This window comes from Larus michahellis, chromosome 6 (genome assembly GCF_964199755.1).
Source record: "Larus michahellis chromosome 6, bLarMic1.1, whole genome shotgun sequence".
Lineage (NCBI taxonomy): Eukaryota > Metazoa > Chordata > Aves > Charadriiformes > Laridae > Larus > Larus michahellis.
In genome coordinates this window covers 36,834,857-36,860,301 of record NC_133901.1, presented here as the reverse complement: position 1 = coordinate 36,860,301, position 25,445 = coordinate 36,834,857, and the positions used below count along the sequence as shown (strand labels likewise).

The 25,445-nt window shown below is 54.8% G+C and overlaps 1 protein-coding gene across 1 annotated transcript in view; it reads right to left on the bottom strand.

Annotated features, from left to right (window-relative positions):
- Positions 1 to 25,445, bottom strand: part of CDH23 (cadherin related 23) — a 213,113-nt gene that overhangs the window by 51,830 nt on the left and 135,838 nt on the right. The window contains exons 14-27 of the mRNA XM_074591549.1: positions 17,050 to 17,114; positions 16,268 to 16,505; positions 15,484 to 15,589; positions 15,073 to 15,200; positions 11,450 to 11,522; positions 11,052 to 11,168; positions 10,380 to 10,492; positions 8,355 to 8,462; positions 6,900 to 7,089; positions 5,072 to 5,217; positions 4,501 to 4,720; positions 3,404 to 3,556; positions 2,120 to 2,233; positions 313 to 461 (exon numbers count right to left, since the gene is read on the bottom strand). Coding sequence (XP_074447650.1) covers positions 313 to 461; positions 2,120 to 2,233; positions 3,404 to 3,556; positions 4,501 to 4,720; positions 5,072 to 5,217; positions 6,900 to 7,089; positions 8,355 to 8,462; positions 10,380 to 10,492; positions 11,052 to 11,168; positions 11,450 to 11,522; positions 15,073 to 15,200; positions 15,484 to 15,589; positions 16,268 to 16,505; positions 17,050 to 17,114 — 1,920 coding nt within the window. The remainder of the gene's footprint in view (positions 1 to 312; positions 462 to 2,119; positions 2,234 to 3,403; positions 3,557 to 4,500; positions 4,721 to 5,071; positions 5,218 to 6,899; positions 7,090 to 8,354; positions 8,463 to 10,379; positions 10,493 to 11,051; positions 11,169 to 11,449; positions 11,523 to 15,072; positions 15,201 to 15,483; positions 15,590 to 16,267; positions 16,506 to 17,049; positions 17,115 to 25,445) is intronic.

The following is a 25,445-nucleotide window of genomic DNA, read 5'->3' as shown; positions in this document are numbered from 1 at the left end:
GCAGCCAGGCAAAAAAGCCAACGCAGGGCTTGGGTTTGCTCTGCTCAACCCCTGCGGAAATGGGGTGAATTTCTGATTTTTTCCTTACGCTTTGCTGTCTTCTCCCCGGTGACCACAGCCTGGGTTAGCAAAGGGGTAGGGGAGCTTACAAGCAAGAACATATCTTGCCCTGGCCTAGGGGAGCAAGACCACTGATGTGGAGAGGAAATGTCCTCCCTGGGCTTCCAGCAGCGGAGAGCCGTGGTGCTGGGGCCCAGAGAGCAGGGCATCCCTTCGCCCACCCAGGGGCCCTGAGGGGAGAGAACCACTTGCCTGCACTATGCTGCTGGCGGCCGGGATGTCCTCGGGGACGCTGACTTCATAGCTGCTCTGAAGGAAGATGGGTCGGTTGTCGTTGACGTCCAGGACGGTCACGTACACAGTGGCAGTCCCGGTGCGCCGGTTCCCCGTGGGGCCGTTGTCTGTACGGGAGAGAAAGGCAAGAGGAGCATCAGTCACCTCCATCTCCTCCTTGCAGAGGTGGTGCTCAGCCTTTCGGCTGCTGAAAATAACGGGACCAAAATTTCTAAACCGAAATCCTGTCTTTTCTGCAGCTTCCAAATCCCACACCGAACCACAGAGGGTTGTTGGGTTTTATTCTGCCTATCCTGAAAGAGAAAGGAAAAGTCAAACTGCCCCCAAGCTCTGCCATGGAGCAACAGAGGGTTTGCAGCTCCATAGGCTTCAGAGGGTGATGTATGCTGGAAGGGACTGCTGGAGGTCAGGGATCTGGGAGATGGAGATGGGCAAGGGTCTGATGAGTTTTCTGAAGGCTCAGCTCAGCTCCCAGCCAAAGAGCACCAGGGCTGGGTGATGTTCAGTAGATAAGGACATGGCAGCCATGAAGGATCACAGAATCACAGAATGATCAGGGTTGGAAGGGACCTCTGGAGACCATCCAGTCCAACCCCCTGCCCGAGCAGGGTCACCCAGAGCAGGTGGCACAGGAACGTGTCCAGGCAGGTTTGGAATGTCTCCAGAGACGGAGACTGCACCACCTCTCTGGGCAGCCTGTGCCAGGGCTCTGCCACCCTCACAGGAAAGAAGTTCCTCCTCATGTTTAGGTGGAACTTCCTATGCTCAAGTTTGTGCCCATTACCTCTTGTCCTGTCGCCGGGAACCACTGGAAAGAGCCTGGCCCCATCCTCCTGACATCCACCCTTTAAGTATTTATAAGTGTTGATAAGGTCCCCCCTCAGTTGTCTTTTTTCCAGACCGAAAAGACCCAAATCCCTCAGCCTTTCTTCATAAGAGAGGTGTTCCAGTCCCCTACTCATCTTGGTAGCCCTTTGCTGCACCCTCTCCAGCAGCTCCCTGTCCTTCTTGAACCGGGGAGCCCAGAACTGGACACAGCACTCCCCAGGGCAGAGTAGAGGGGGAGGATGACCTCCCTCGCCCTGCTGGCCACACTCTTCTTGATGCGCCCCAGGATGCCATTGGCCTTCTTGGCCACAAGGGCCCATTGCTGGCTCATGGTCATCCTGCTGTCCACCAGGACTCCCGGGTCCCTTTCCACAGACTTGGAATCCGGTCCCGCATGCCCAGCTGGTGCAGCATCCCCGCTGCAGACCCTATGGCACCTGCAATGCTGTGCCACTGGGATTTCTGACCAGGCCACTTATTTCTCCTTTCAAAAGGGACGCCTGAGTCTTCTGTAAACAGGCACATCATTATAAAGCTCCGGGGATGACGGCCAAGATGCCTTTGGCATGCAGGCCCTCTGCCTGTGCCAGGTGGCTCTGGATTAATCGGCGGCCACTGCGCCAAGGGCTGGCACGTCATCAGGGGAACGATGCTGTGGCGCTGGCATTTCTGGGTGGGGGTCTGCCCTGGGCAGCACGGAGCCTCTCGGGAATGGGGGTCTTGCCTTCCTGGGTGGAAAGGGAAAGCCCCGGGGCTGGGCAAGCCGGAGGGGTGAGTTTACCGTCTGTAAAAGTCATGGTGGAACCGGGAGACGTATTAATGCATGTGGGCTGTGAAATGCTGACACCAAACACAGGCTGTGGCAGCTCGGCACGTGCACAGCCATCCCGTGCGGCTGCTTGGCAGCAGTCCCATGGGAACAGTGGGAAATCCTTACCGATGGCCTCCAGGATCAGTGTGTACGATGCCACTGTCTCCCTGTCCAGACTCACCACCGTCCTGACCACCCCATCCCTGAAGCCGACGCTGAATTTGCCATCCTGGTTCCCACCTGCAGCAAAGGACATGGAGCAGGTTGTTGGGATGCAGGGAGCGAGAGCCCGTGCTGTGGGGGATGCTGGGCACGGGCTCTCCTGAAGGGATGCATTTTACGGCGTTTCGAGCAGGCAAAGTGCGGGATAAGCTCGCATCTCGCCCTAGGCAATGCTTCTCTGGGGCAGAAGCGGGGCAGAACGCCTTCTCCCCGCCACACCAACCGCCGTGCCTGCCTCTCAGCGCAGGCGAGGAGCGGCGGTTGCAGGAAAAGCTGAATCATGTAAGAGCCAGATCATTTCCCCAGTGCCTTGGAAGGAAACTGGGGTCACTTTGCACGTGGCCTGCGGTACCCGTGGGACAACACACACTTTTTCTCTTGCCGGGGGGAGGCCGGAGGGGCCACGAGATGATAGGTGAGGCTGCTGTTATGAGAAAAAGTGACTCTCTGGTGGCACTTCTATTTTTGCCCTCTTCCTGAGGGCTCAGTGCCGCATGTGCAGTTTGCAAGTCAAAGCATGGCCAGGGGCTTCCCCGCCGCAGGTGCTGCAGCTGCGGTGCCAGCCAGGCTCTGCCCGGGGGGGGCATCGCTCCCTGCCCACCCAACACCCCCTGCACGCCTGGCTACGAGGTGCCCTAAAGCCCCAGAGAGGCTTCCAGCCCTAAATGCTGTCCCATGTCCCGACAACAACGCTGTCCCAGCGGCGTTAAGCCCGTTCTTATGGTTTTCCTGGCTGCACCCTGCTGGTGTGGGAGGGCAGGGGATGCTCGGGAGCAAGCGTTCACCCCGAGGAGGACAAGGGTTCACCCTGAGGAGGACAAGGGCTCATCCTGAGCAGGACAAGGGCTCACCCCAAGAAGGACAAGAGCTCATCCTGAGCAGGACAAGGGCTCAACCCGAGAGGGACAAGGGCTCATCCTGAGGAGGACAAGGGCTCATCCTGAGCAGGACAAGGGCTCACCCCGAGAGGGACAAGGGCTCACCCCGAGCAGGACCAGGAATGGTGTTGGAGTGGTTGGCAAAGGCAGGGAGCCGAGCGGGGCTGTTCAGCAGAGGGCGATACCAGCCAAGGTTTGGAGGGGCTGGAAGAGGCTGATGCACAGAACACCCTGGCCACGGTGCGGGGCAGCCCGGCTCCTTTCCATGACCAAAGGTCCCCTCCACAGTGTTTTGCAAGGGGGTTCTTACCCGTGATGAAGTAGCTGAGCTCAGCGTTCAGCCCAACGTCAGCATCCGTGCAGTTGAGCCTGACCACTTTGAAATCCCGGGCCACATTTTCAGGCAGTGACACATTGTATATGGCTGGGAAGAAGGTGGGGCTCTCGTCGTTCACATCCAGAACTGAAAAGGGGGAGCAGAGCTGAGTGACCCCCCCCCCAGATTCTTGCAGATGCCAAGCTGACGGGTTCTGGGCTCCCAAAACCACCTGCCTGCTGCTCTGAGCATCCCAGGGAATGCTGTGCCTGCGGCTCCCTGCCGCCTGCATGGTGGGGGCACCTCCAGACCGGCCGTAAGGACTGGACCCATGGATGCAGGCTGAATTTGGTTGCCTTTGACACACACAAGATCACCCCCCTCACGTCCAGAGAAACCCTACACAACTGTAATTAAAGTTAGTGTTTGCATCAAACTCATTTCCATCCCCATTCAGAGGAAAATCCGGGGCTTAAATATAAACTCAGCATTTCCCGCTGTGTGGCAGAGGGCTCTGGAGTTACAGGACCAGAAACTTCTTTTTCCAAACCCAGGCCTGGGGAGAATCCAGGGTCAGTTTATTTCCAGATGATGGTTATCCTCAGCACTAGGCTCGTGTGAAGCCGGTAAACAGAAGTGCATTAAATTAAAGGCAGGCCACACAATAAGGATCCCAGGAAACTGGGATTACGTGGGCTGCCCAGACACGCAGCTGATGCGAATCACATGCTGAAGCAAAAGGCAGGCCAAAAGAACAAGAAACACCGGGGATGGGGGAATGGAGGAAAAAACAATACAGAATTTTGGGGCCCTGCCAGAAACACCATATTTTCCCTGTCTCTGCACTGTGCTGACACCACATCGGGCAAGACGTGAAGCCTGCAGGGACAGCAGTGTGACGGGTGGCCCTCCCTGTCTGCTGTCCTATGGAAGAACAGATAAATCGGGTCGGATCATATGTCCATCTGACTCCTCAGCCTGTCTCCTATATAAACCACATCTCCTGCAAGGTGTGCTTGTCACCCGTCTCTTTGGGACCAGAGGGGGCTCTGTGGCTGGGCAGGGCTCGGAAGGGGTCTCAGCGCACCCACCTTTGACAGTCAAGGTGCTAGTGGAGCTCTTGGAGGGCACACCGGCATCGCTGGCCACCACCCGCAGGTAGTAATCAGCGATCCTCTCCCTGTCCAGCACGGCGGTGGAGGTGACGAGCCCGCTGGTGCTGTTGATGAGGAAATCCATGCGGGGCATCCCCACCTGCATGCGGTATGTCACCTGCCCATTTGGACCCTCGTCCAGGTCGATGGCCACAACCTGGTGGGGAGAGCGGAGGGAAGGGGTGAGCGTGGGGGAGCCCGACCAGCTCCTGATGATGAAAATCACAGTGCATAAACCCTCAGCATTTCTTTGTCCCCAGAGGAAACAAAAGGCACCTCGAGGCATCCCCCCCATGCTGGGAGCGAGAACATGGGATGGGATGCCACAACCCCTTCTGCATCCCCCCAGTTGCATTGGTAGGGGATGGAGGATATGGAGAGGAAGGATAGGATGGAGCGGAAGGAGGGGATGGAGGGGAAGGAGGGGACGTATCGATAGCCTGCTTTGCAGAAGCGATGTCTGCGACAGCAGCAGGTCCCAGGCACAGCAGATATGGGGCACGCTCACCTGGAAGACGGAGGAGCCCGCGGGAAGGCCCTCAGCGATCTCGGCGGTGAAGGGCAGATTTTGGAAAGTGGGGTCGTTGTCGTTCAGGTCCAGCAGGTTGACGAAAACTGTGGCGCTGCTGGTAGCTCGCAGGGGCGGCCTCCCGCCTGCGGAGGCCAGGAGTGGGGTTTCAAGGTTAATGCCCCCAGCCGTTTCCAACCCTTTCCCCCAAAAGATGTCCTCACTCCTTATGCAGACAGTCGTGCAGGATGGGGCTGCCCCATCAAGGCATTAACCTGTCCGTGTTGCCGCTTGCGTTGCAGCCCATCGGACTAATGGCACAGTCCCCCAAACAGGAGGCACACAAGACAGACCTACAGCTACCCCTGTGTGCAGCTAAAACACAATAGCAACACCGATCTGTCCTTATCCCTGGCAGGTATGGATGAGACGATGGCCTTAGCACTGTGCAGAGGCAATGCAAATATTGAAAAGGGCAGAGCTGAGGTTATACGTGCCTGCTGGCTCTTGGAAACCAGATGGATAGTGGGGAAATACCTTCATCTCCCTCTATCTCTATTTTTTTCCCTAAGATACACTATTTCTGGAGCAAAAGACATTTCACACTTTGTTCAGCTCTTTTTTTCCCCCACCTGCTCAACTGACTTCCCCGGATACTGGTGGAGCCAGCCTCCACGCCAGGCTCAGCTCCGCAGGGACCAGCAGACCTGGCAGAGCAGCCCAGAGACAGTCCCCCCCGGCTACCTCAACTTGTGCATCTTCTCGGCAACACGCTACGAGCAGATGGAGCTGCCCTGCAAAGAACAGTGTCTTCTGCAAAGAGGGGGAGTTTCTGCCTCCCAGGCTCATTGTCAGGGCTGCTTCCGAAACTACTGTGCTTGCTTTTCAAGGGTTTATGGTTTGTTTTGACCTGTTCTCATCATTTTAACCTCAAAAACATCTTTTGGAACTTACACTCAAAACAGGAAAAAAAGAAACTGAATAAAATCATAGAAGGGTTTGGGTTGGAAGAGACCTTAAAGCCCACCCAGTGCCACCCCCTGCCCTGGGCAGGGACACCTCCCACCAGACCAGGCTGCTCCAAGCCCCGTCCAACCTGGCCTTGAACCCCTCCAGGGATGGGGCAGCCACAGCTTCTCTGGGCAACCTGGGCCAGGGGCTCACCACCCTCACAGCAAAGAATTTCTGCCTCAGATCTCATCTGAATCTCCCCTCTTCCAGTTTGAAGGCATTACCCCTCGTCCTATCACTACATAGAATAGAATCACAGAATGTGTTGGGTTGGAAGGGACCTCTAAAGCCCACCCAGTCCGACCCCCCTGCAGTGAGCAGGGACATCTTCAACTAGACCAGGTTGCTCAGAGCCTCATCCAGCCTGGCCTTGAATGTCTCCAAGGATGGGGCCTCCACCACCTCTCTGGGCAACATGTTCCAGTGTCTCACTACCCTCATTGTAAAGAACTTCTTCCTATTGTCTTATCTAAACCTGCCCTGCTTTAGTTTGAAACCATTGCCCCTTGTCCTATCGTTACATGCCCTTGCCAACAGCCCCTCCTCAGCTTTCCTGTAGGCCCCCTTCAGGGACTGGAAGGCCACTATAAGGTCTCCCCGGAGCCTCCTCTTCTCCAGGCTGAACAACTCCAAAAAAAGTAAAGTCCTCTCTTCCATTGTGAAGGAAAAATCAGGCCGAGAAAAGTTCAGCTCGACACGTGAAAGCCATCAGGGAGGGGAAGAGGTGGGAGAGGAGGGCGGTGCCTGCACAACCAATGATTTCCAGTGTGCTCCAGCAAGAAAAAAAGAGGAGGAGCGGGACGGAAGTGGGGCTTACAGTCAGTGACCGACACCACGATCCTCCGCATGAGCTGGGCCTCCTGGGCATTGGGGTTCTCCCGGTCCAGCAGCACGCCGGTGGTGCGGATCTTGCCCGTGGTGCTGTTGAGGCTGTAGAACTTGTTGGGGGGTCGGATGCTGTACACCACTGTCCCGTTCTCCCCCAGGTCCGGGTCGACGGCCACCACCTACCACAGAGAAACAGCAAAAATTCAAGCAGAGTGACGGGGATTAACTCCTGTGGTGCATACCCATGTAGATTCACCGGTGTCTAATAACGAGGCTGAGCTCCCATGACAGGCTTCTCCATACCAGCAGCAGCAAGAAGTTCTCCTTCCTCCACACAGCTGTATATTTCACGATACTTGCAGGGATTTTCTACCCTTGAGACCCTTACTGCGGTGTTAAATCTCACCGATATTGGCCTGCGAGCCCGGGAGGTAATGGCATGACAAGAGAGAGACGAGCACGCAGCAATCAAACGGGCTTTTCTCCTTTTAAATAAAGCTGGCTAGAAAACATGCGCCCTTCCGAAAAATAAAATAAACGGGACAAAAAGGCGTGCTGAGGAACTTGTGCTGCCACACTGGAAATGCTGGAAATAATTCGCTGGTGGGGTTCTCCTCCCCATCAGACATTTTGTGCTTTATTGTTCTCCCTGTGACATTTTTTAATTACAGGGGACGTTTACATTTAAAAAAAAAAAAAAACAACCAGCTTCAATACGTTTGTAACTTCCCCGGCTGCTGCTGCCTGTCCTGCCGCTGAATTTACATCATATCTGTGACAGAATAATTATTTTCCCAGCAACTAATTGGGATGTCAAAGGCAAGACGACTTCAAGCCGGCGCTGAGCAGCGAGGCTGGTGCCCTATGGAAGAGGGAAAACTGCCGTGCTCCGGCTCGGGCTGCACTGCCAGACCTTTCTTTTCCCCCCTCCCCTCAACTCTTTTTCCTTCGTAGCTTTCCCCCGTATATGATTTTGTGGATTCTCTTTGCTTTTCCCTCATTTATTTTCCGTCCTGTGCCCGTCATTTTTCTCCCAGCGTGATGGAGTATAAGCCTCCCTCTCTCCTTCTCTTTTATTTCACCAGAGGGACTTGAAAGGCCGTAAATCAATGTCTTTCAGAGAGGTCCTTGAAGGAGGTCGCAGGCGAGGCTAAGAAAAGGAGAATTTGGCTAAAACCCACACCATTTAGGGAGAAAAAGGAAATAATTCCAGCAGGGAGGAGAAACACATGGGACTGGCGGCAGCGAGGAGGCTCAGAGTATCCTTTTAAATGGAATTCTGCAAGATGGTGCTTGGCTGGAGGTGACAGTGTTTCGGAGGTGACATCGGTTTTGGGGTGACACTGGTTTGGAGGTGACTCCCTGCTCCAGCCAAGCAGGTGAGAACCTTGCCGGGTGAAAGGAAGAGGCTTTTAGCGTGACAGCCGCCTTCCCTCGCACCTACCGTGGTGACGTCCGAGTTGGGGGGGGTCATTTCCACCAGGTTGATGAAGTATGGCTCATCCTTCCAGGTGGGGTAGTTGTCATTGATGTCCAGCAGCGTGATGTTCACCTGAGAGAGAGCAAGCAAGCATCAGGCAGCATTGGGTCCTGGGGCAGGGTGGCGTGTCCCCCTGGATATACAGCAGCACCGGGTGCCCAACGCATGTTCAGAAGAACAACCTTCCCCACCTTCACAGCCAAGGCTCCTTGGCGTCTCTGCTCTTGGCTTGGCTCACGTGTATTTATTACCTTGCAGCTAAAACAACCTCAGGGGCACAAGGTGTGTTTTCAAGCAGCTACTTCACTAGGAGGTGGGGGGGAATCGCTCACTGTGGTGGGCGAGAGGGTGGCAGGAAAGGAAGGAAAAAAAACTGAGTGACTGGTAAAAAGCAAAAAAAAAAAAAAAAAAAGGAAAAAACGAGAAATGGGGAGAGGGTGCAGTAACAGGGGATGGGAGGTGCAAAGACAAGAGAGCACAGGAGAGGATGGTGCCCTGAAGTGTTACCTATCTTCATTTTCAGCGTGAGAAACGGCACCTAAGTGACAGGAGTGAGCATGTGGGATGCATCCTGTTGTCTGCAAGTCTCTCACCTCCCCACATCACCCACTTCAATCCAGCCTGTGAGTCTATAAAGGTGCCCGAGGGAAGAGCTGCAGTACGGGGGAAAGGGGGGCAGAGGGGCAGGGGTGTCTTGGTGGAGCTTCTCCTGGGGCTGCCAAGTAATCAGGTCCTGCCACCACACTAGGCTGAGCTGCTGGTGCCACCCTGTGGTGGAAGAGGCAAATCTGGACACCACGGTCTCCGGAGATGTGTCCCAGGCACAAGCCAAGGCACCGGGGTGGTCCTTGGGGAAAGTTGGTGACCCACCCCTATCCCGAGCACCCCAAGTGCTTCTTCATCACCTAGAGTTTGGCCACCTGCTTCTCACCGAGTTTTAATATTCTTTAACTTTTTAGGAACCGTGATGCATTTTTCTTTTTCCCTAATTACAACCTATGTTGCAAAAACCTTGTTTTGCCTTTCAATAAAGCTATTAGGAGAACATCATCATCTGATGTGGAGCCCCAAAGGGGAACCTAGCATCCGCCAGCCCATGCAGTTGCCTGGCCACAGCTGTCATGTTCCTCTGGGAACAGCTTCATAGGGAGCTTCTATTCTGCTGGCTGGTTCACAGACATCCTGATGGCCCTCAGCAGTAGTGACAATTATTATAGGGATCTCCTCAGAATAACCACAATATTTCTCTGCATAATCCTCTGTTGCGTGGGACATCTCTCTTGCAACCCTATCAAGCGTCCCAGGAGCAAGAACATCCAAATGTTATGAAATGTTCAAACCAACATGGTGCCATGAGCAGTGAGAGACGGACCCTTGGCTTTTCACCTCCTGCTATTTCCAAAGACTTCTACAAACCCTTTGCAAACAACGGGCCTCCCTGACATCTGCGAAGGGCAAGGCAAAGCAGAAGGCTTCAATCTGCAGTACAATGGCCTGCACCTCCACCAGAACCTTCTGAGGAGCCCCAGCATCACAAACCGGTTGGAAATCCTTGATCCAGGCAGTATGTGAATAGTCGTCATCAGGAACAACTAAGCGTGCCTGCAGGCTCTCCAACTAAGCATTTTCTCAAGAGGCATGAACAAAGGGAGCCGTGCTGCGGATGGAATAGGTACCCATTACCGCCTTCGCACAGAGAGCTGGACACGTAAAGCTCTGGAAGGTCAAGTGGCTCCTGGGTGAATGGCTTGCCAGGAAAGGGAGCCCGATTTGAAGGTCTACACAGCCTGGACAGTCATTCTGCGAGGGCTGCAAGCAGCGGTTGGGGACAGACCCCACCGTATGCTCTTTACCCATTCACACAGCTAAAATTAAACACTGCTACTATGGGGAACCGAAGCACCGGTGCCTGGGCAGCCCTCCCCAACACCAGCCCCAGGCGGGCACTGGTGGCTCAAGGAGATGAGAATCGCTCCTTCACGCACTCACCATAGCAATGCCTGTCTTCTGATGGTGGCCCACGCCTCCATCCACCGCCCGGACAATGAGGATGTATTCGGATTTGGCCTCCCGGTCCAGCAAAGATGTTGTTGTGATTTCTCCTGCAGCCACAGGAGATGAGAGGGATTAGAGAAGCTGTATGGTGAATAGGGCGGAAAAAAAAAGGGACGCTTGAAAAAAAGAGACAGGATCCTTCAGTAACAGGCCCTTTCTTCTGATACAGTTTCAAATAGATGGACCCTGGAAGGGTCAGCTTGCCAGCAGGCTCCTGCAAACCTCACGCTGTGTCTTCCCATGGGAGCCCACATAACGGCTGGCTGCGATCCCTTATGTTTGTTTCTGCCCATGATGAATGGAAAATGATGCCAGCAAGGGAAGGTGGGCAGCAGCTCCTTAGCAAATGTAAACCCTTGCAGTCAAAGCCTTTCCTTAGGTGTTACTCCCACCGGGAGCTGAGCTTCCACTGGTGCCTCTGCCAAAGCCCTCACGGTGACCGAGTGAATGCTGAAATCTGGTGAACCCCTTAAATTGTGTGTCTCCTAAGCAGGCTGCTCAGAGGAAAGGAGGGAAGGGTGGGGAAGGAGAGGGTGAAAGAGGAAAAAGGATGGGGAAGAAAACCAGGGGAAATTCAGGAGAGGGAGAGCATGTACAGAGGCTCACCTGAGCGAGCATTGATCCGAAAATGCGAGGAGCCCTCCAGGGAGTAGATGATCGACTCCTGCCCGTACTCCCTGGACCGGTCCATGTCCGTGGCATTGAGAAACAGCACCGTGGCTCCTTGGGGGAGGCAGAAAGGAGGGCTGGGGCGACGCATTCCCAGCCTGGAGTGGCTCTGCCCAGCTACCCTGTCACCCCACACTGGTCCTGCAGGTCACCTGGCCGAGGGGTCCCCTCACCTGCATGCACAGTGCGGCCATGCCCCCAGACCCCATGCTACAAAACTCCACCATGACTCTGGATTTACCTTCCCAAAAAGCCATCACCCACCCCGTTCTAGCTCTAAGACCACCCAGGGCCCTTCTGCTAGCCTGGAGAAGGAGCAGGGGAGTGCTCCATACCTGCCATGATGTCCTCCATGACGGTTATAATGTAGGAGGGCTTGCTGAACGTGGGGGGGTTGTCATTTTCATCCTGAAACAAAGAGAAGGTCGAGAGGCTGGTTGGGAAAAAGGCAAGATGGTCAAGTGGCTGCAGAAGTCTGGTACGGGGATGCTCCTGGCCAGCTGCATCTCAAGATGTGACCAGCTCAAGACATCAGCGTGGAGAAGATGCTCTTAGGGGTAAGGCACCAGAGGTCTGAGCACGCGGTTTTACCGCGGAGGCAGCTGAGGTTAAGGTAAGCTGAGTGCTAGTGACTTTGCCAAGCCATACAGTAGGGATAATACTGACCGTGTCCTTACCCAGCATCGTGGGTCATATGCAACAGGCCTGAGGAACCGCTGCCCTTTGCAGCCGAGCATCCTCTGAGCTGCTCCTGCCTCCACCACAAGCCCTGGGAAGGCTCAAACACCACACGAAGCACAGCAGCATCGTGTACAGACCCGCTCCTCCCTCCCGCAGGGGCACACGAGTGGCTTAGTGCTCCGGGTCACCCTGGCCATGAGGCCACCAGGCAGACCAGACTGGCCAGGGGAGCTGCTAAGCGTTGGCTGCCTTTGTTGAAGCCGAGGAATGCTGTGGGTGATTGCAGAGAGAGCAGCTACAGCGTTTTTGGGGGGAAGCTGTTCTGCATACCAATGCGTTCCCTCCAAGCCTGACTCTGCCAGCCGCCGCGGCCGGCCTGGTGAAACCAGGCAGGAGCAATTGCTCAAAACATCCCTCAAAACAGATTTTGGACCAGTTTAAAGCTCCCCTTGGGGGGCTTTAAATGCTGCTTAAACAATGTTAAGAATCTGCCTTAAATGAACCAAACACAGCCGCCTACGGAGGGAAGGATGGAGCCGTCAGAACATTAAAACACCCTTATGGACGTTGAAGCTTCCCTGGGGCTGTGCTGGAGACATTTTCTACTTGGAGACTGCTGATGGACCTGTGGGCTCAGCTGCTCCTGCTGCCACCGAACTTGATATTTGAGGCAATTTCACGTGCCAACGATGCCCATCGTGCAGCAATTAAATTGCCATCCTCTGCTCTCGTTGCCAGAAGCAGGTGGTCTTTAATCAGCCTTTGCATCGCCCAGCGTTCACCGCATCTCCTCCGTGGGTAATGAGGAAATTGCCTGCTGCCTGGGGTGCCCTCCCCGTGTCCCTCCTCCTCCTCCTCGCAGAGCTGGATCGGGGTCATCCGACCCAGGAGGTCCGGGCAGGTGAAAGGCAAAGGAATGGGAGAGACGGAACACGCATCCCTGTGCCACCCGCTGCTGTGGTCCAGGCTGGGTGGACGCATGCCAGAGCAGACGCTGCGCTGTTTCGTTAGTGGTCCCGAGTTCACCAGGCCGTGCTCAGCACCGCCACGGCCCGCTAAGCCGTCTCCCAAGGAGGCAAGGGCTCGCTCCTGGCCGGCTCTCCATCTGGCCGGAGCCAGCATGTACCTGCCTGCGGCACAACGCGTGGCTTTTCTACTTGAGAAGGACATTTCCCACTTCAGCAACGTCAACTCCAAAGCTCCCTGCTGCAAACCTTCCCGCCTGCCTCCTGTGGCACCCACGGTGATGCCAGATGGGACCCGGCACGCTTCCTCCACTCCCATGGGAGCTAGCATCCTGCTAAACACTGGCCCAGGTTGCCCAGAGAGGTGGTGGAGGCCCCATCCCTGGAGACATTCAAGGCCAGGCTTGGTGAGGCTCTGAGCAACCTGATCTAGTCGAAGATGTCCCTGCTCACTGCAGGGGGGTTGGACTGCATGGCCTTTAGGGGTCCCTTCCAACTCAACACGTTCTGTGATTCTAAAGGACCCCACTCATCGAATTCCAAAAACCCAGCTTCCTGCGGCTCCCCCGACCCTTGGCTTCGCACAGCCATCATGTCATCTTCAGGGATGCCGAGAACCGCCGACACTCACTTGCGCTGAGCGCACAACCCCCCTTGTCTCTAGACACAGGCACGCTGCAAGTTGCTGGCTCATCGCCCCGAACGGGGCGTCAGCGGCAGGGAGCGAGGCAGAAACTTATTAGCGGTGATATTTCCCCGGATCCTGGCGTGGCGCGCGCTATTAGTTCTGATTCGGCGGCTCCCTCTACAAAAGCGTATTGTCCCCTAATGGGAAATCTACAAGGCGAGTTTGACTTCTTTATTAAAAACCAACAAGCAAAGGATGAAAAAAAATTACTTCCCTCCACACTCGCTCTCGTTCTGCCTTTTCACGGCTCTTGTTCCTCAAGTGCCGTTGTGAAATATTTCCTCCTCATTTTCTTCCTATTTTCTGGCTTTTGGTTGTTTTTTTTTTTTTTCTTCTTTTTTTTCTTTTTCCAGTCGAGAGAAAATCCCTTCGGTTGAGAGTGGGGAAAGTGACAGGTACTTAAACCCCACCAGTGTACAGGCTCAACCCGGAGGAGATGACCCACTGAAGTGGGGTCTTTAGAAAGAGATGTTTATGCTGTCGAAGGCACAGCATGGGAAGGATGTATTTAACCATCACTAACCCCCCAGCACTGCCTTATTCCCCCTCTCCTGAGCACGCTGAGGGGGCTGGAGGAGAGACATGCTGATGGGCCTTTATTCGCATCCTATGGCACCGTGGACTTCATCTTCTTCGCCTTCCCAGGCTGACGCTGCCGCCAGCCGGGCTTAGATCCCATCACCGTGAGACTGACGGCTTATCAAGCAAACTGTCTCCATCGCTGATATCCCCCCTCCAGACGTCCTCGAACCACAATGTGCCTCAAAGTGACAATCCGATCTAATCTTCCTGAGGAACGCCGTGATGCTTTACCTCTGCCAGCAGCAACCCCTCCATAGGATTTGCACCTATGAGACGCACGGCGAAGCGTGCAGCCCAGGGGGGACAGCCGGCGCTGGGGAGATAAACAAGCAACTGCCTGTGATTGATTCCGGGACCGATAATTTCTGACACTACAAGTGCTAACGCGCAGCCAAAGCTCTCTCCTCGGCATCCAAGCTGCAGCGAGCGCCTCTGGCTACCGGCAAGGAGAGCATCCCAGCCAGAAGTTCCCTGCGAGCGGAGAGAAGGGCTCACCGGGTGCTCAATGAACCTCCCCAGCCGAAAGCAAGGGCAGAGGGTAGATCTCCACCCTGTGCCCAGCTCCGGTCCTCACCCCGTGGTTAGCTGGGGCTCCTACCACGCTAATTCCAGCTGTTTCCCTGTGCATCGTGCGTGGCCAAGGAGAAGGAGGATGTGCATGGGGTCAGGGCAGCCCACCTGTGCTTGGCCATGGTGACACCCCCTCAGAGACACTTGCCCTCTGTCACAGCCTTTCTTTAACCAATATGCATGACACGTATGTACATGAGACATATATAACACACATTTACATATGACCAGGCTGGATGGGCTGTGAGCAACCTGGTCTAGTGGGAGGTGTCCCTGCCCAGGGCAGGGGGGCGACACTGGATGATCTTTAGGGTCCCTTCCAACCTAAACCATTCTGTGATTCTCTAGATGAGACACATGTAATTGCAATCCACAGGGCGGGATAGTCTTGCTGGGTTATTGACGGATTTACGTCCCTGCTGTGGAGCAATTGCAGGGAAACCACGACAGGATCGTTGGGCGCCGTACTTACAAACACCTCGATGGTGACGGGGACGGTGCTGTTGAGTGGCGGGTTGCCGGCATCCTTGGCCATCACAGTCAGGTAAATAACCCCGTTGGCCACCTGCTCGTAGTCGAGGGGGTGGTTCACGCTGATCACTGAAGGGATGCAAAGTGGGACGGTCAGGGGGGCATTCATGCACCAAGCAGGACTGTGGGTGGGCTTGGGGGGTGGCCCATCCCCACCACCTCCCCAGGGCCAACAGCGGCTTTTTAAGGTGGCAATGCCCCGAAAACACCATTGCCGGGCATTACTGAGCTCCTTGCACTGGCGTAACCCAGCATGAGCTGCAGACCCATGGAAACACGGCTCGGCTCAAGCCCTGCCACAAAGGTCCGCGCTGCAGGGAAGGTCACCGTGGTCCCGGGACCAAGCACTTACCTCCGTACCCTTCCGACACCGTGATGTCAAAGTAGTCACGGAAGGCGGACGCCTGCACGATGCTGTACGTGATCTGGTTGTTTGGAGGGGAGTCCTCGTCAGACGCCTAGGGCAGGGAGGGGCAGAGGGAGTCAATGGGTACGGTAGCCGTGCCGGTGACACGCAACGGGAGAGAGCCGAGGGGACGGGAGGTGCGGGATGGGCCCAAGGAGAGTGGAAAAGCGATGGAAGAAGATGCGCTCGCCCCGAGGGGGTTCGTAAACCAGCCTCTCCTCCCATCCCACCTCCCAGAAAGGACTCGCTGGGTCCCCCTCTCCCACCTCCCTGCGACACCCACCCAGCCTGGCCCCACGGAGGGGAAGTTGTGTTCTTGCATCACGGCGAGGTTTATTCTTGTGCTGAAGAAGCAAACGGCCTTCCCTACCTGCCTTCCCTCCACAGCAGAGGCTTATGGCTCCACCAACAACAGGCAGAGCACCTTCCCCTCGGTGCCTCCTGACTTACTGAGCAGAGCAAGGCAACACGGAGGCAGCATCTGTGCCCTGGGAGAAGCCCCAGGCCCTGGGGATGCCATGTAGGCATGAGACTTATGGGAAAGGAGGAGGAGGAGGGAGGCAGCCCGTGGCTGCAGCGCTGTGCCCAGTTGCACTTTGCAGTAAAGGAAAAAGGATTTTTTAGGAGGGATGCAGGCGGGATGGCAGCAGGGGTGGACGGGGACCCAACCCGCTCCTGTTTCCCCACCGCGCATCCCCTCTCGAGCGAAGGAGCTGCTCTGGTCCCTCACCCGGAGCCGGACCACCTGGGTGATGGAGGGCTCGTTCTCCCGCAGGGCCCCCAGGTATGCCTCCTTCTGGAAGGTGGGGATGTTGTCGTTGACGTCGAGGACGTTGATCCGGACGCGCCCCGTCGTCTCCTCCCCGCCCCCGTCCCGGGCGATGACGGTCAGGGTGTAGCGCTGCGTGGTCTCAAAGTCCAGCCGAGCCGTCAGGAGGATTACACCCGTGTCTTTGTCCAACGAGAAACTGAGGGGACAGGAAAGGAGGGGGAAAAGCCCTGGTGATGCTGGAGATGGAGAGATGGGGTGGCAGCAGCCTGACAGCTAGCACCACGGTGGGTGAAGTTCATGGCTTTCTTCTGAGGGATATTTGGTCCCGGAACATCTTCAAGAGCTCAGTGCAGATGGCGGGGTAGAAACCCTCAGTGCAGAGAAATGGGCTCAGAGGCCCCCAGATCCCTTCTGCTGGGCAGCCCATGTTCCTCCCCCAACTCCCCCCCACGACCGTGTCTCACGCGATGCTCCAGGCCCAGCTACTTGCTGGCAAATGCATTTATTGGTCCCAAGCACCACTGGAACCTGTAGGCCCTGATTCAGCAAAGCAATTAAACGTGCTGAGCATCAGGCATGTGCTGAAGGTAACTCACCGCTTTGGGAGACAGCGTAGTGGGGTTTTCATTGGGTATCTCACAGGCAGTACATAACAAATGCCCTTAATTGCCCTGTGACTTCTTAGCGAGGTAGGAAGAGGATTTCGAAGAATCAAAGTCACGCCGGTGGTTCAGACTTACCGGTCAGGGTCATCGCTGAAAAAATAACTGACTTTGCCGTATGTGCCCACGTCATTGTCAGTTGCCTGAAAAAAAAAAAAAAAAGTTAATTAATAAATGAAGGTATTTATGGGAACATTGCATTACATACACTGGGGAATCCATTGCATCCTCTTTACCTGCGTGTACCCAGCACGGACCTCGTGTGCTGCCATTTATCACCCGAGCGATGCGGGGCTGGGGCTGTCTGTGCTCGCCTGGGTTTACCCACTGCGTCCCGGACTCCCGGCCTGCTGTCAGCAACAGCCCTCCATCCACATCTCTCAGCATCGCTTCCAAAAAATTTGGCATGGGAAATACAATGTGTATGTATCTTCCCTGACATATTAAGCCGATCTGGGAAGCGCACGTGAAATAAAGGTTTCCGTGGACAATTCTTGCGGCCCACCCGTCCTGGCCCCATGAAGCCCAAGAGCCAGGACCCTGCACCCGCAGCTCTGACTCTGCATTCAGGGCTGATGGCGTGCCTTGGGGCGACAGGGAGAGAAATAAAAACCTATCCCGCTTCAAAACTGCCCCCCCCCCCGCCTTGACTAAAACACAGACCAGGAAAAGCAAAGAAAGGGATTTAGACCTTGCTTTCCATAAGAAGCCCTTCCTGGGGGGTGTTTTGCGATCTGCTCCAAGCCCACCGAGGCAGGGACGCCTCTCAGGATGCTGCGGCAGGACTCGGCGCACGTACAGCCGCCGCCAGCTGCCGGAGCTGGAGCAGGCTGGTCACGGCTAAGCGACCAGCACCTTCTGGGGAAGGTGTGCGAAACTCAGCCTGTCAGCTCTGGATGAGCCAGGCAAGATTTATGTGCGTTTTAAAGTCTTTTCTCTAATGAATAGATAAAATATGCATGAGCGGTGGCAGGAAAAAGGAGCAGAAATTTTTTTTTTTTTTGGCTGAGGAAAGTGGAATACAAGCCCCAAAATATCCTTTTCCTCCCCTGGTATATTTTCTAAATTGAGTCCTGCTCGGATTACTTAGACATCAACAGGTCTGAGAAAAAGCAGGGTCAAAGACACATTTTATATCCAGATACCAGCAAAAGGCTGTATTTTAGGACTGGCATGGAACACAACCCGTTCCTGAAACCTCCCTGATTTATCGATGGCCTTGATTACCCTTGACAGCGGAGCAGGAGCTTGAGCACATCAAACAGCTTCACCCCTCTGCGCCACTTACCTGCCACTCCACGGGGTGGCAGAGGGGTAAAGGCAGGAAAACTAGCCTGAATTAATTCATTTCCCCCCCCCAGTAAACCCTTCCCCAGTGCAGGTGGTAAATTCCCGCTGCTTTACGCCAGCTGAAGGGCGCGCTGGTGGGAGCCAGCCTTTCAGACCTACTGATTTTCCCGATTTTCCTCTCCACTGCTAAGATGCGATTTACTTTTCACGTGTGTTGCATTTACGTTCAGTAAAATGGAACGAAACTGCCAAAATCTGCCCGGAGAGATGCCCATGGAGCAAGTGGCACTTGCTCCTGGAGGTCCAAGCCCTCTCTGGGGTGCATCTTGCTCCTTAGAGGACACCAGGGAGGACATCTATGAAGATGCCCCATCCCAGCCAGAGCCAAACGGGAACACCTGGGGAGGAGGGGGGTAAATCTACCATCTGCCCACCCCAGCTTCCCTCAGCAAATTAATACTGGTATTAGTCCCCCATCCTGACACTTGCCAGCAGCCCAGGTGGCTGCCAACCTTGGTGGCAAACCCCCAAATTGCAGCCGGGGCTGGCCAATCAGAGTCTTGGGGCCTCTCTCCCCAAAATCCTCGAGCATCCTCAGCATTGCCTGACCTCAGCATCCTTGACCTCCCAGGCAGGACTTTTCCCAGCCGTTACTTCTGTGCCCACAACCCCCATGAACCCCTAGGTCCCACTAATCCCTATGCGGCTGGTGCGAGAGCAGAACCCGGAAAGGCATTTTCCGTGCACCTGGATCGGCTGGTGATGAGATAATGATTTACGGGGGGCCTGACAGTGCCACAAAGCACAGGCAAAACTAATTCCCTTCATTTGGCCCCGTACAATTACACTTGGAAGCGCTTACTGTGGTGACAGACAATGCTGGGAAAGTGTAATTTTCTTCTGCCGAGGAGAAAAAAAAAAAAAAAAATATATATATATAGGGAAGGAGGAAGGTTAAAAGGAGGTTAGCATGGAGCCGCTCAGCACAGGGTCCTGGGGAGCCGAGCCAGGAGGCGGGGCTGGACCCCACGCTGCGGCGATGCCGGGCCAGCCAAAACTGCCATCAAGGCAAAGCCACCAGCTCAGGAGGAGCCATGAGGCCAGGCAGCCTAACCCTGCCCCGCACACCGCCTCACCAGCTAATTAATTACCCTCATTTACACCAGGGGAGTTGGAGGGTGATGCCTGCTCGATGGCTTTCCCGTCAACTGAACATCACGGACACAGCGCAGGGCAATGGAGCGGGTTACTTGAGCGTGACGGGGAATATGCAAAAAGCAAACCCATGCGAGCTCAGCATATTTAATTTTGGGTCTGCGCGCATTTCTCCATCACCAAACATTTTCCCTCTCAGGGTGAAAAAAGATGCTCAGATGCTCAAACCCGCTGGGGAGGCGACACGCATCCCCTTTGCTGAGGGCTCCCCAGGAGCACACGCAACTGGTGCAGCAGAATATCCCAAATCCCACTGAGCCGAGGGCTTTGGGGGCCTTTTGCAATGCCGGGGTGCCAGCTGTTTTCCTGTGGCTGGCCCCCTCATCCCCCTGGCACGCATGCATCCCTCCCCACAGCCGGGGGAGGGAAGGCATCTGGCTGGAAGTTTCCCGGGGTTCCACCTGGAGGAGCAATCAAATGGCTTTTTACGGCTGCTCCTCTCCTGCCCAGAATATTAAAGTGGGATTTGCCCACTGGAGCCTGCAAAAAGGCAGGATGAAAACTCAGGTCCACATCTGTACTTTTATGAGCTGTCGCCGGTGCAGACCATTTATAAAAAAAAAAAAAAAAAGCAAAACCAAAAAACCACAAAAAAACCCCCCAAACCCAACATTTGCGCAGTTAAACTCCGGGAGAGCGACAGGACGAGGAAGCCTGGCAAACCCAAAGGATTAATTTACGGAGCCACAGCTTGGCGCGGGCACCCGGCGGGTGAATCGCAGGCACACGCAAATAAATACCCGCAGTCCTGCCCTCCCTCCCTCCCTCTCCATGCCCCAAAGCACAGATATTTTGGACATCTCCCTTTCATCCCACCGAGGGTTACCGCGTCCATCCTTCCCCACCGGCAGGGCTCGGAGACAAAAGCGCGGAGCCGGCGAGCGGTTCCGCTCTCGCAGGCAAACCTGCAGGAAAGGGCATGTCGTCCAATTTGTTCGGGAAACAATAGCAATGTTTGACATGTCATCAGGATTGATGGAGCAGAAATTTACATGGGAGAATTCCGTTTTAAACAGCTCCACGGAGCTTCGCCGGTGATGGTTTCGACATTCATCATCCGCCGAGCCCCACTCCGCGACTCCTTAAACTGCCCGAGATTAACTCTACTCACAGCAGCTTCAGGGAGCGCGGCAGGCGGAGCATGGAAAGGCTTAAAAAGCCAAAAAAAACCTTTTTGGGCAACATGGATCCCCCACCAAGCCCCTGGGATGGCAGTCTTTTCCCTAAATCATTCTGGGGAGGGATGAGGAGCGGGAGGTTGGTTGCAGGGATGAGCAAAGCATGTTGGAAGGATGGATGCTGTCTGGATGAGACAGTTTGCCACGTCCTGCCTGCCTGAAGATGGCTCTGTCAGCACCGAGGGAGCCAAATCCTTCCTACCTTTCCGGGGTCGCTGGAGCGGGTCGCAGCTCTCCTTCGCCCTCTTTGTTTTCCCTCCCCTCCCTCACATGCAGAAACTGGGAAATAAAAATTGATGGGGAGCAAATTGCTTTGGCCAAAAGCTCTCTGCTTAAAAGAGTCGCAGCAGGAAAGCAATTACCCAACGTCAAAAAAGCTGTCTGGGCACTGAAGTGACTGGGCCTGAGTCTCATCTCACCGCTGCTGCCTGCTCCTCCCCTGGCCACACTGGCTGGGCGGTGGGGACACCAAGGAACCGCCGCTCCGGCAAAATGCCTGGGGCTTGGGCCACGGGAGAAAGCAACTGGAAGGAAGACTCCCATCTGCTCCCAGAGAAGCTGTGGCTGCCCCATCCCTGGAGGGGTTCAAGGCCAGGTTGGAAGGGCTTGGAGCAGCCTGGTCTGGTGGGAGGTGTCCCTGCCCAGGGCAGGGGAGGTGGAATGAGATGGTCTTTAAGGTCCCTTCCAACCTAAGCCATTCTATGATTCCTACTTTTTTCTGGTTTTCTCGGAAAATGAGGCAGACGTGGTCACTTCTTGGGGTTTACTGGGCAGCCATGGGCTACTCAGACCACAGCACAAACAACCCAGGGTGGGGAGCCATGCCCTGTCATCATACCGATTTTTGGAGTCACCTAAACCTGTATCCCTCCTTAAATGCAACCCATGGCAATCTTCAGGGTCCAGGGGAATAACAATCAACCCCTGGTATCCACCCGGATTGGGATTTGATTTGTCACTTGGAGGAGAGAAACGTGAAGGGCCAAGAGCTTCCAGGAGAAGAAATTGCTGGGCTGAAAAACGGGCTCAAGAAAACCAGTGGAAAACCTACTTAAAGTCATTATGCCCTTCCCAGACGGAAAACAGCTCTTTTGCCGGCATTGCCTGCCCTGACTGCGCTCTTTCCCAGGCCTTTAAAGAGCAGCCGCCCGGTTGGAGGTGGCAATCAGGTGCAAGCGGAGTCATCCGGCATCGCCGCTCCAGAGCCCAGCAGAATGATTAACTGGGAAGGTGGGAGGTGGGAGCGGGGAACTGGGGCGATGCTGGGGTACCGCCGCCACCGCCTTCCCCAGCCGCTCCGGACCACGGGCTCTGCACCCAGCCAGGAGCTCAATCGCCGCTTAATGACCCCAGAGGGCTGCGCGGAGCCTGGTTGAGGGGGGGAAAAATAGCCAATCAACCCCCCTGGGAATTGCAGAGCTTTTTCCCCACCTCTTCTGCCAGCCACCGGGGAAAACAGCCGCCTCCTTGATTGTGTTTTATAACAGCGTTCCCTGCAGCAGCAGCTCCTTGCGAGCCAGGTTAACACTTTCCTCGGGCAGCCTTGATTTTAGCGAGGAGTAATTTACTGTAGCCGGGCTGTTGCAATGGCTGGAAACCCTGTTTTAAAGTGCGAGTCGACAGAAGACGGCCTTTAAGCAAGAGAAGCATCTCGAGCACGGGTTTACACCATGCAAGGTTGAAACCAAGACCATTTAGACACCTGCCTTATATATATATTTATACTGGGTTATACTGGAATGGGTTATACTGGAGTTCCGCGCTGGAGCTGGGAGCAAGTGCTCCGCTAATGAACCGTATTGATTTCATACTCTCCCGTTGTCCACCTAAATGGCAAGCGGCACATCTGATAGATTAAATAACCACGCAATTGCCTGGCTTGACATCTCAATCACTTTGCTGTCGGGTCTCTAATGAATTTTACAGCCCAGCAAAACGGAAGAAATTAAGGTCAAAGTCCGGTGGGGGAAATATAAATCCCCAATGATCTCTGAAGTATTTGCAAGAGCTCCTGGAAGCCAGTCATGCCTTCCACCATCTGCAATTCCATTTCGTCCAGGTGATGAGCATCATTTGGGGCATGGCGGGCAGAGGGGGGACAAGAGCAAAGAAGGAGGGAAGAGCCAAACGGGTGCTTGCCTGGAGATGGACATGAACACGTTGAATCCTGGCCTGGAGAAAGGAACGGCAAAGCCCAACCATTCTCCGGCAGGAATGAAGACAATTCACCCTGGAACTGGATGCAGCTCGTGGTTGCTCCCGGTGTGAAGCAAACCCAGCTGGAGAACAGGCTTTTTAGTTTGTCAGCAAGGGGTAGCAAGCCCAAAACACATCCCTGAGAGCTACAGGGATGCACTTTGTTCAGCCCAAGGAAACCCATGGTCCAGAAGCCATGGGCTCAGCTCCAGAAGCACAGCATCCTCACTCCCCAGGAGCTAGAATCTACACCTGAGTCTCAGTCAGACAGCAAGCAGCTGCTTCTCCAAGGTGTTTGAGGGGATGGAGAGCCTTAGTTTTACTCCTGGGACTGGAGACACCACAAGAAGTTTGGTTATAGGACGCAGCAGCCAGCCGTGGGAGGATTGAGCAGAGTCTATGGCCCAAGGCAGAAGAGACCTCTGGATGATGTGATGGATCTCAGGAGGTTGATATACATGTCTTGTGGCTCCCAAATTCCCTGCTCAGGCAAATTATCCTTCCTTTTACACCCCAATAGCGGCTCGTCAACAGCATGAGGGGCTGCACAAGGTCGTCTCTCCACAGGGTGATGTTGCATCTGTCACCGCATCGCTTCAGCTAACAGCACCCACTGGGTGCGGACCCACACAGGGGCTCTTCGCTGGAGGAAACAGAGCCCCGGATGCTTTGAGAGAGTCGTGGGCGCTAGGGACACGGGGGAAGCCAGCCGGGAAAGCAGATTAAAATCCCAGGAGCTCTGTTGGGGCCCTGGGTGGGAAAGCAGGACAGAGCTGCCCCTGCTGAGGGTCTGGGAGAGGACGTCGGGAGGTGAAATGGTGGTTGCCCTCAAGGGATGGCTGAGAAGGAGGTGTGAAGCCGGGGTGTGCGCACAGCAGCAAGCATCACCATGGGAAAAATCCTCCATTCATCTCCCAAATCACCAGCCAAAGCCAGCAGCAAGGGAAAGCCTCCCAAGCCCACCTCCTGCTGGGAACACTGGGAAGGGTGGGGAGAATCCTGCTCCCGGGGTTGTGCTCGATGCAATTTGAACAGGAACAGGTCTGCCTTTGCTCCATGTTTTTCTTTCCCATCTCACGGGCTGAATTGGCTTCTTTTTTTTTTTTTTAAGGGGTAGGGCTGTGATTTTGTTTTGTTTTTCCCACCTCTGCGCTTTAGCTGTGCATTTATCCTGACAGCTCCATCAGGACAGGGAGAGGCTGCAAAAGCTGCAATAAGTGTCTCTCTCCTCGGCGCTCGGGCTGTCATGATTCCTATTCCACCCCATTTCGGTCCTACAGATTGATATTTAGATTAGAGAGATAAACACAGCCAAAGAGCACTGGGCCCTGACAGAAAGACGAGGACTCAGATCCGTCAATCACACTGCTACCTGGAAACTCCGTCCTCCCCTTCCCTTTATTTACAGAGCTGGATTGATAAGAATATTTAACAGGAACAAGGAGTGCAAGCATTTTTCTATATATTTTTTTTTTTAAGGAGAAGCACGCAGGAAGACGACAAGCCATTCATGTTTAACTTTCCAGGCAATTTGGATTCGTCTGCTTTGATTATTTAACTATTTACTGTTTCGTGTGTTTGCAGTTTTCCTCTCCTCTTACAGATAAAGGATTCAATTTTCTTTTAAGCGGTGGGGAAATTGGAAGAGATTTTGTTCTGTTTAAGCACAGCTGGAGTCGGAGCACTCAGGGGGATTGAGAACAACAAGATCAATTAAGATGCTAACGCCGAGGGTGAGCTGTGAGGGGCTGGGAGGAGGGACAAAGTCCAGGCTTGGAGGACATCAGAGGTGTCCAACTGGGAGACCCCCTCCTTCTCCAGCCTCCAGGAGCTGCTGCTGACCCGACATTTCACATTCCCACCAGTGTCCTGTGAACTCCCCCCTGCTTTCCTAAACGTCCTCTCCCCATGCCTAAGCCCATCATCTGCACCACCCTGGATGTTCGGCTGGCAGTCCCCCATTACCACCTCCCTGGCGTTCAACCTCTCCAGCAAAGCTTTCCCATGCATTTTCCATTCACTCCAAGCAGAAAGAAAGGATGGAGGTTGACCTGGGAGTCCTCTTCTCCCAGTGTTTGGCCACCCTGTGCTCCCCATACCGCTGTGGGAAGGTGGAGGAGGTGCAAGCTGCTCCTAACACATGGGCAGTAGGTGACTCCCTGCAGAGCAGGACACAAACTCAGCCCCCTGCGCAAAATTTTGAGGATCAGTCAACTGGAAAAAGTCGAGAAGCCCTGTGGTATCCCCATCACAGCATGGGGCAATGCTGTTCTACTGACCACCGATGCCCTGTGAGATGGTGGGCTGCTTCACTCTCCAGTCCTAATGCTGGGACAGTGCCCCAGGAGCCACGGATGGGGCAGGGGATGGTTCATCTCCCACCTGATTCCTTGCAGAAGTCAAGAGCAGGGTGATCCCTAGAAGCCTTTTCATCCATCCATTGATGTGTGAGCTATTTCCCCATCTCACTCCCCGCTCCGACTGACTACGTTCCTCACTCCATGCAATCTCTCGAAAACCTGGAGTGATGCGGGCTTTCCCTCAAGGCCAGTCCACACAGTCACCGTCGCTACGTGAGAGAGGAACACAGCTCGG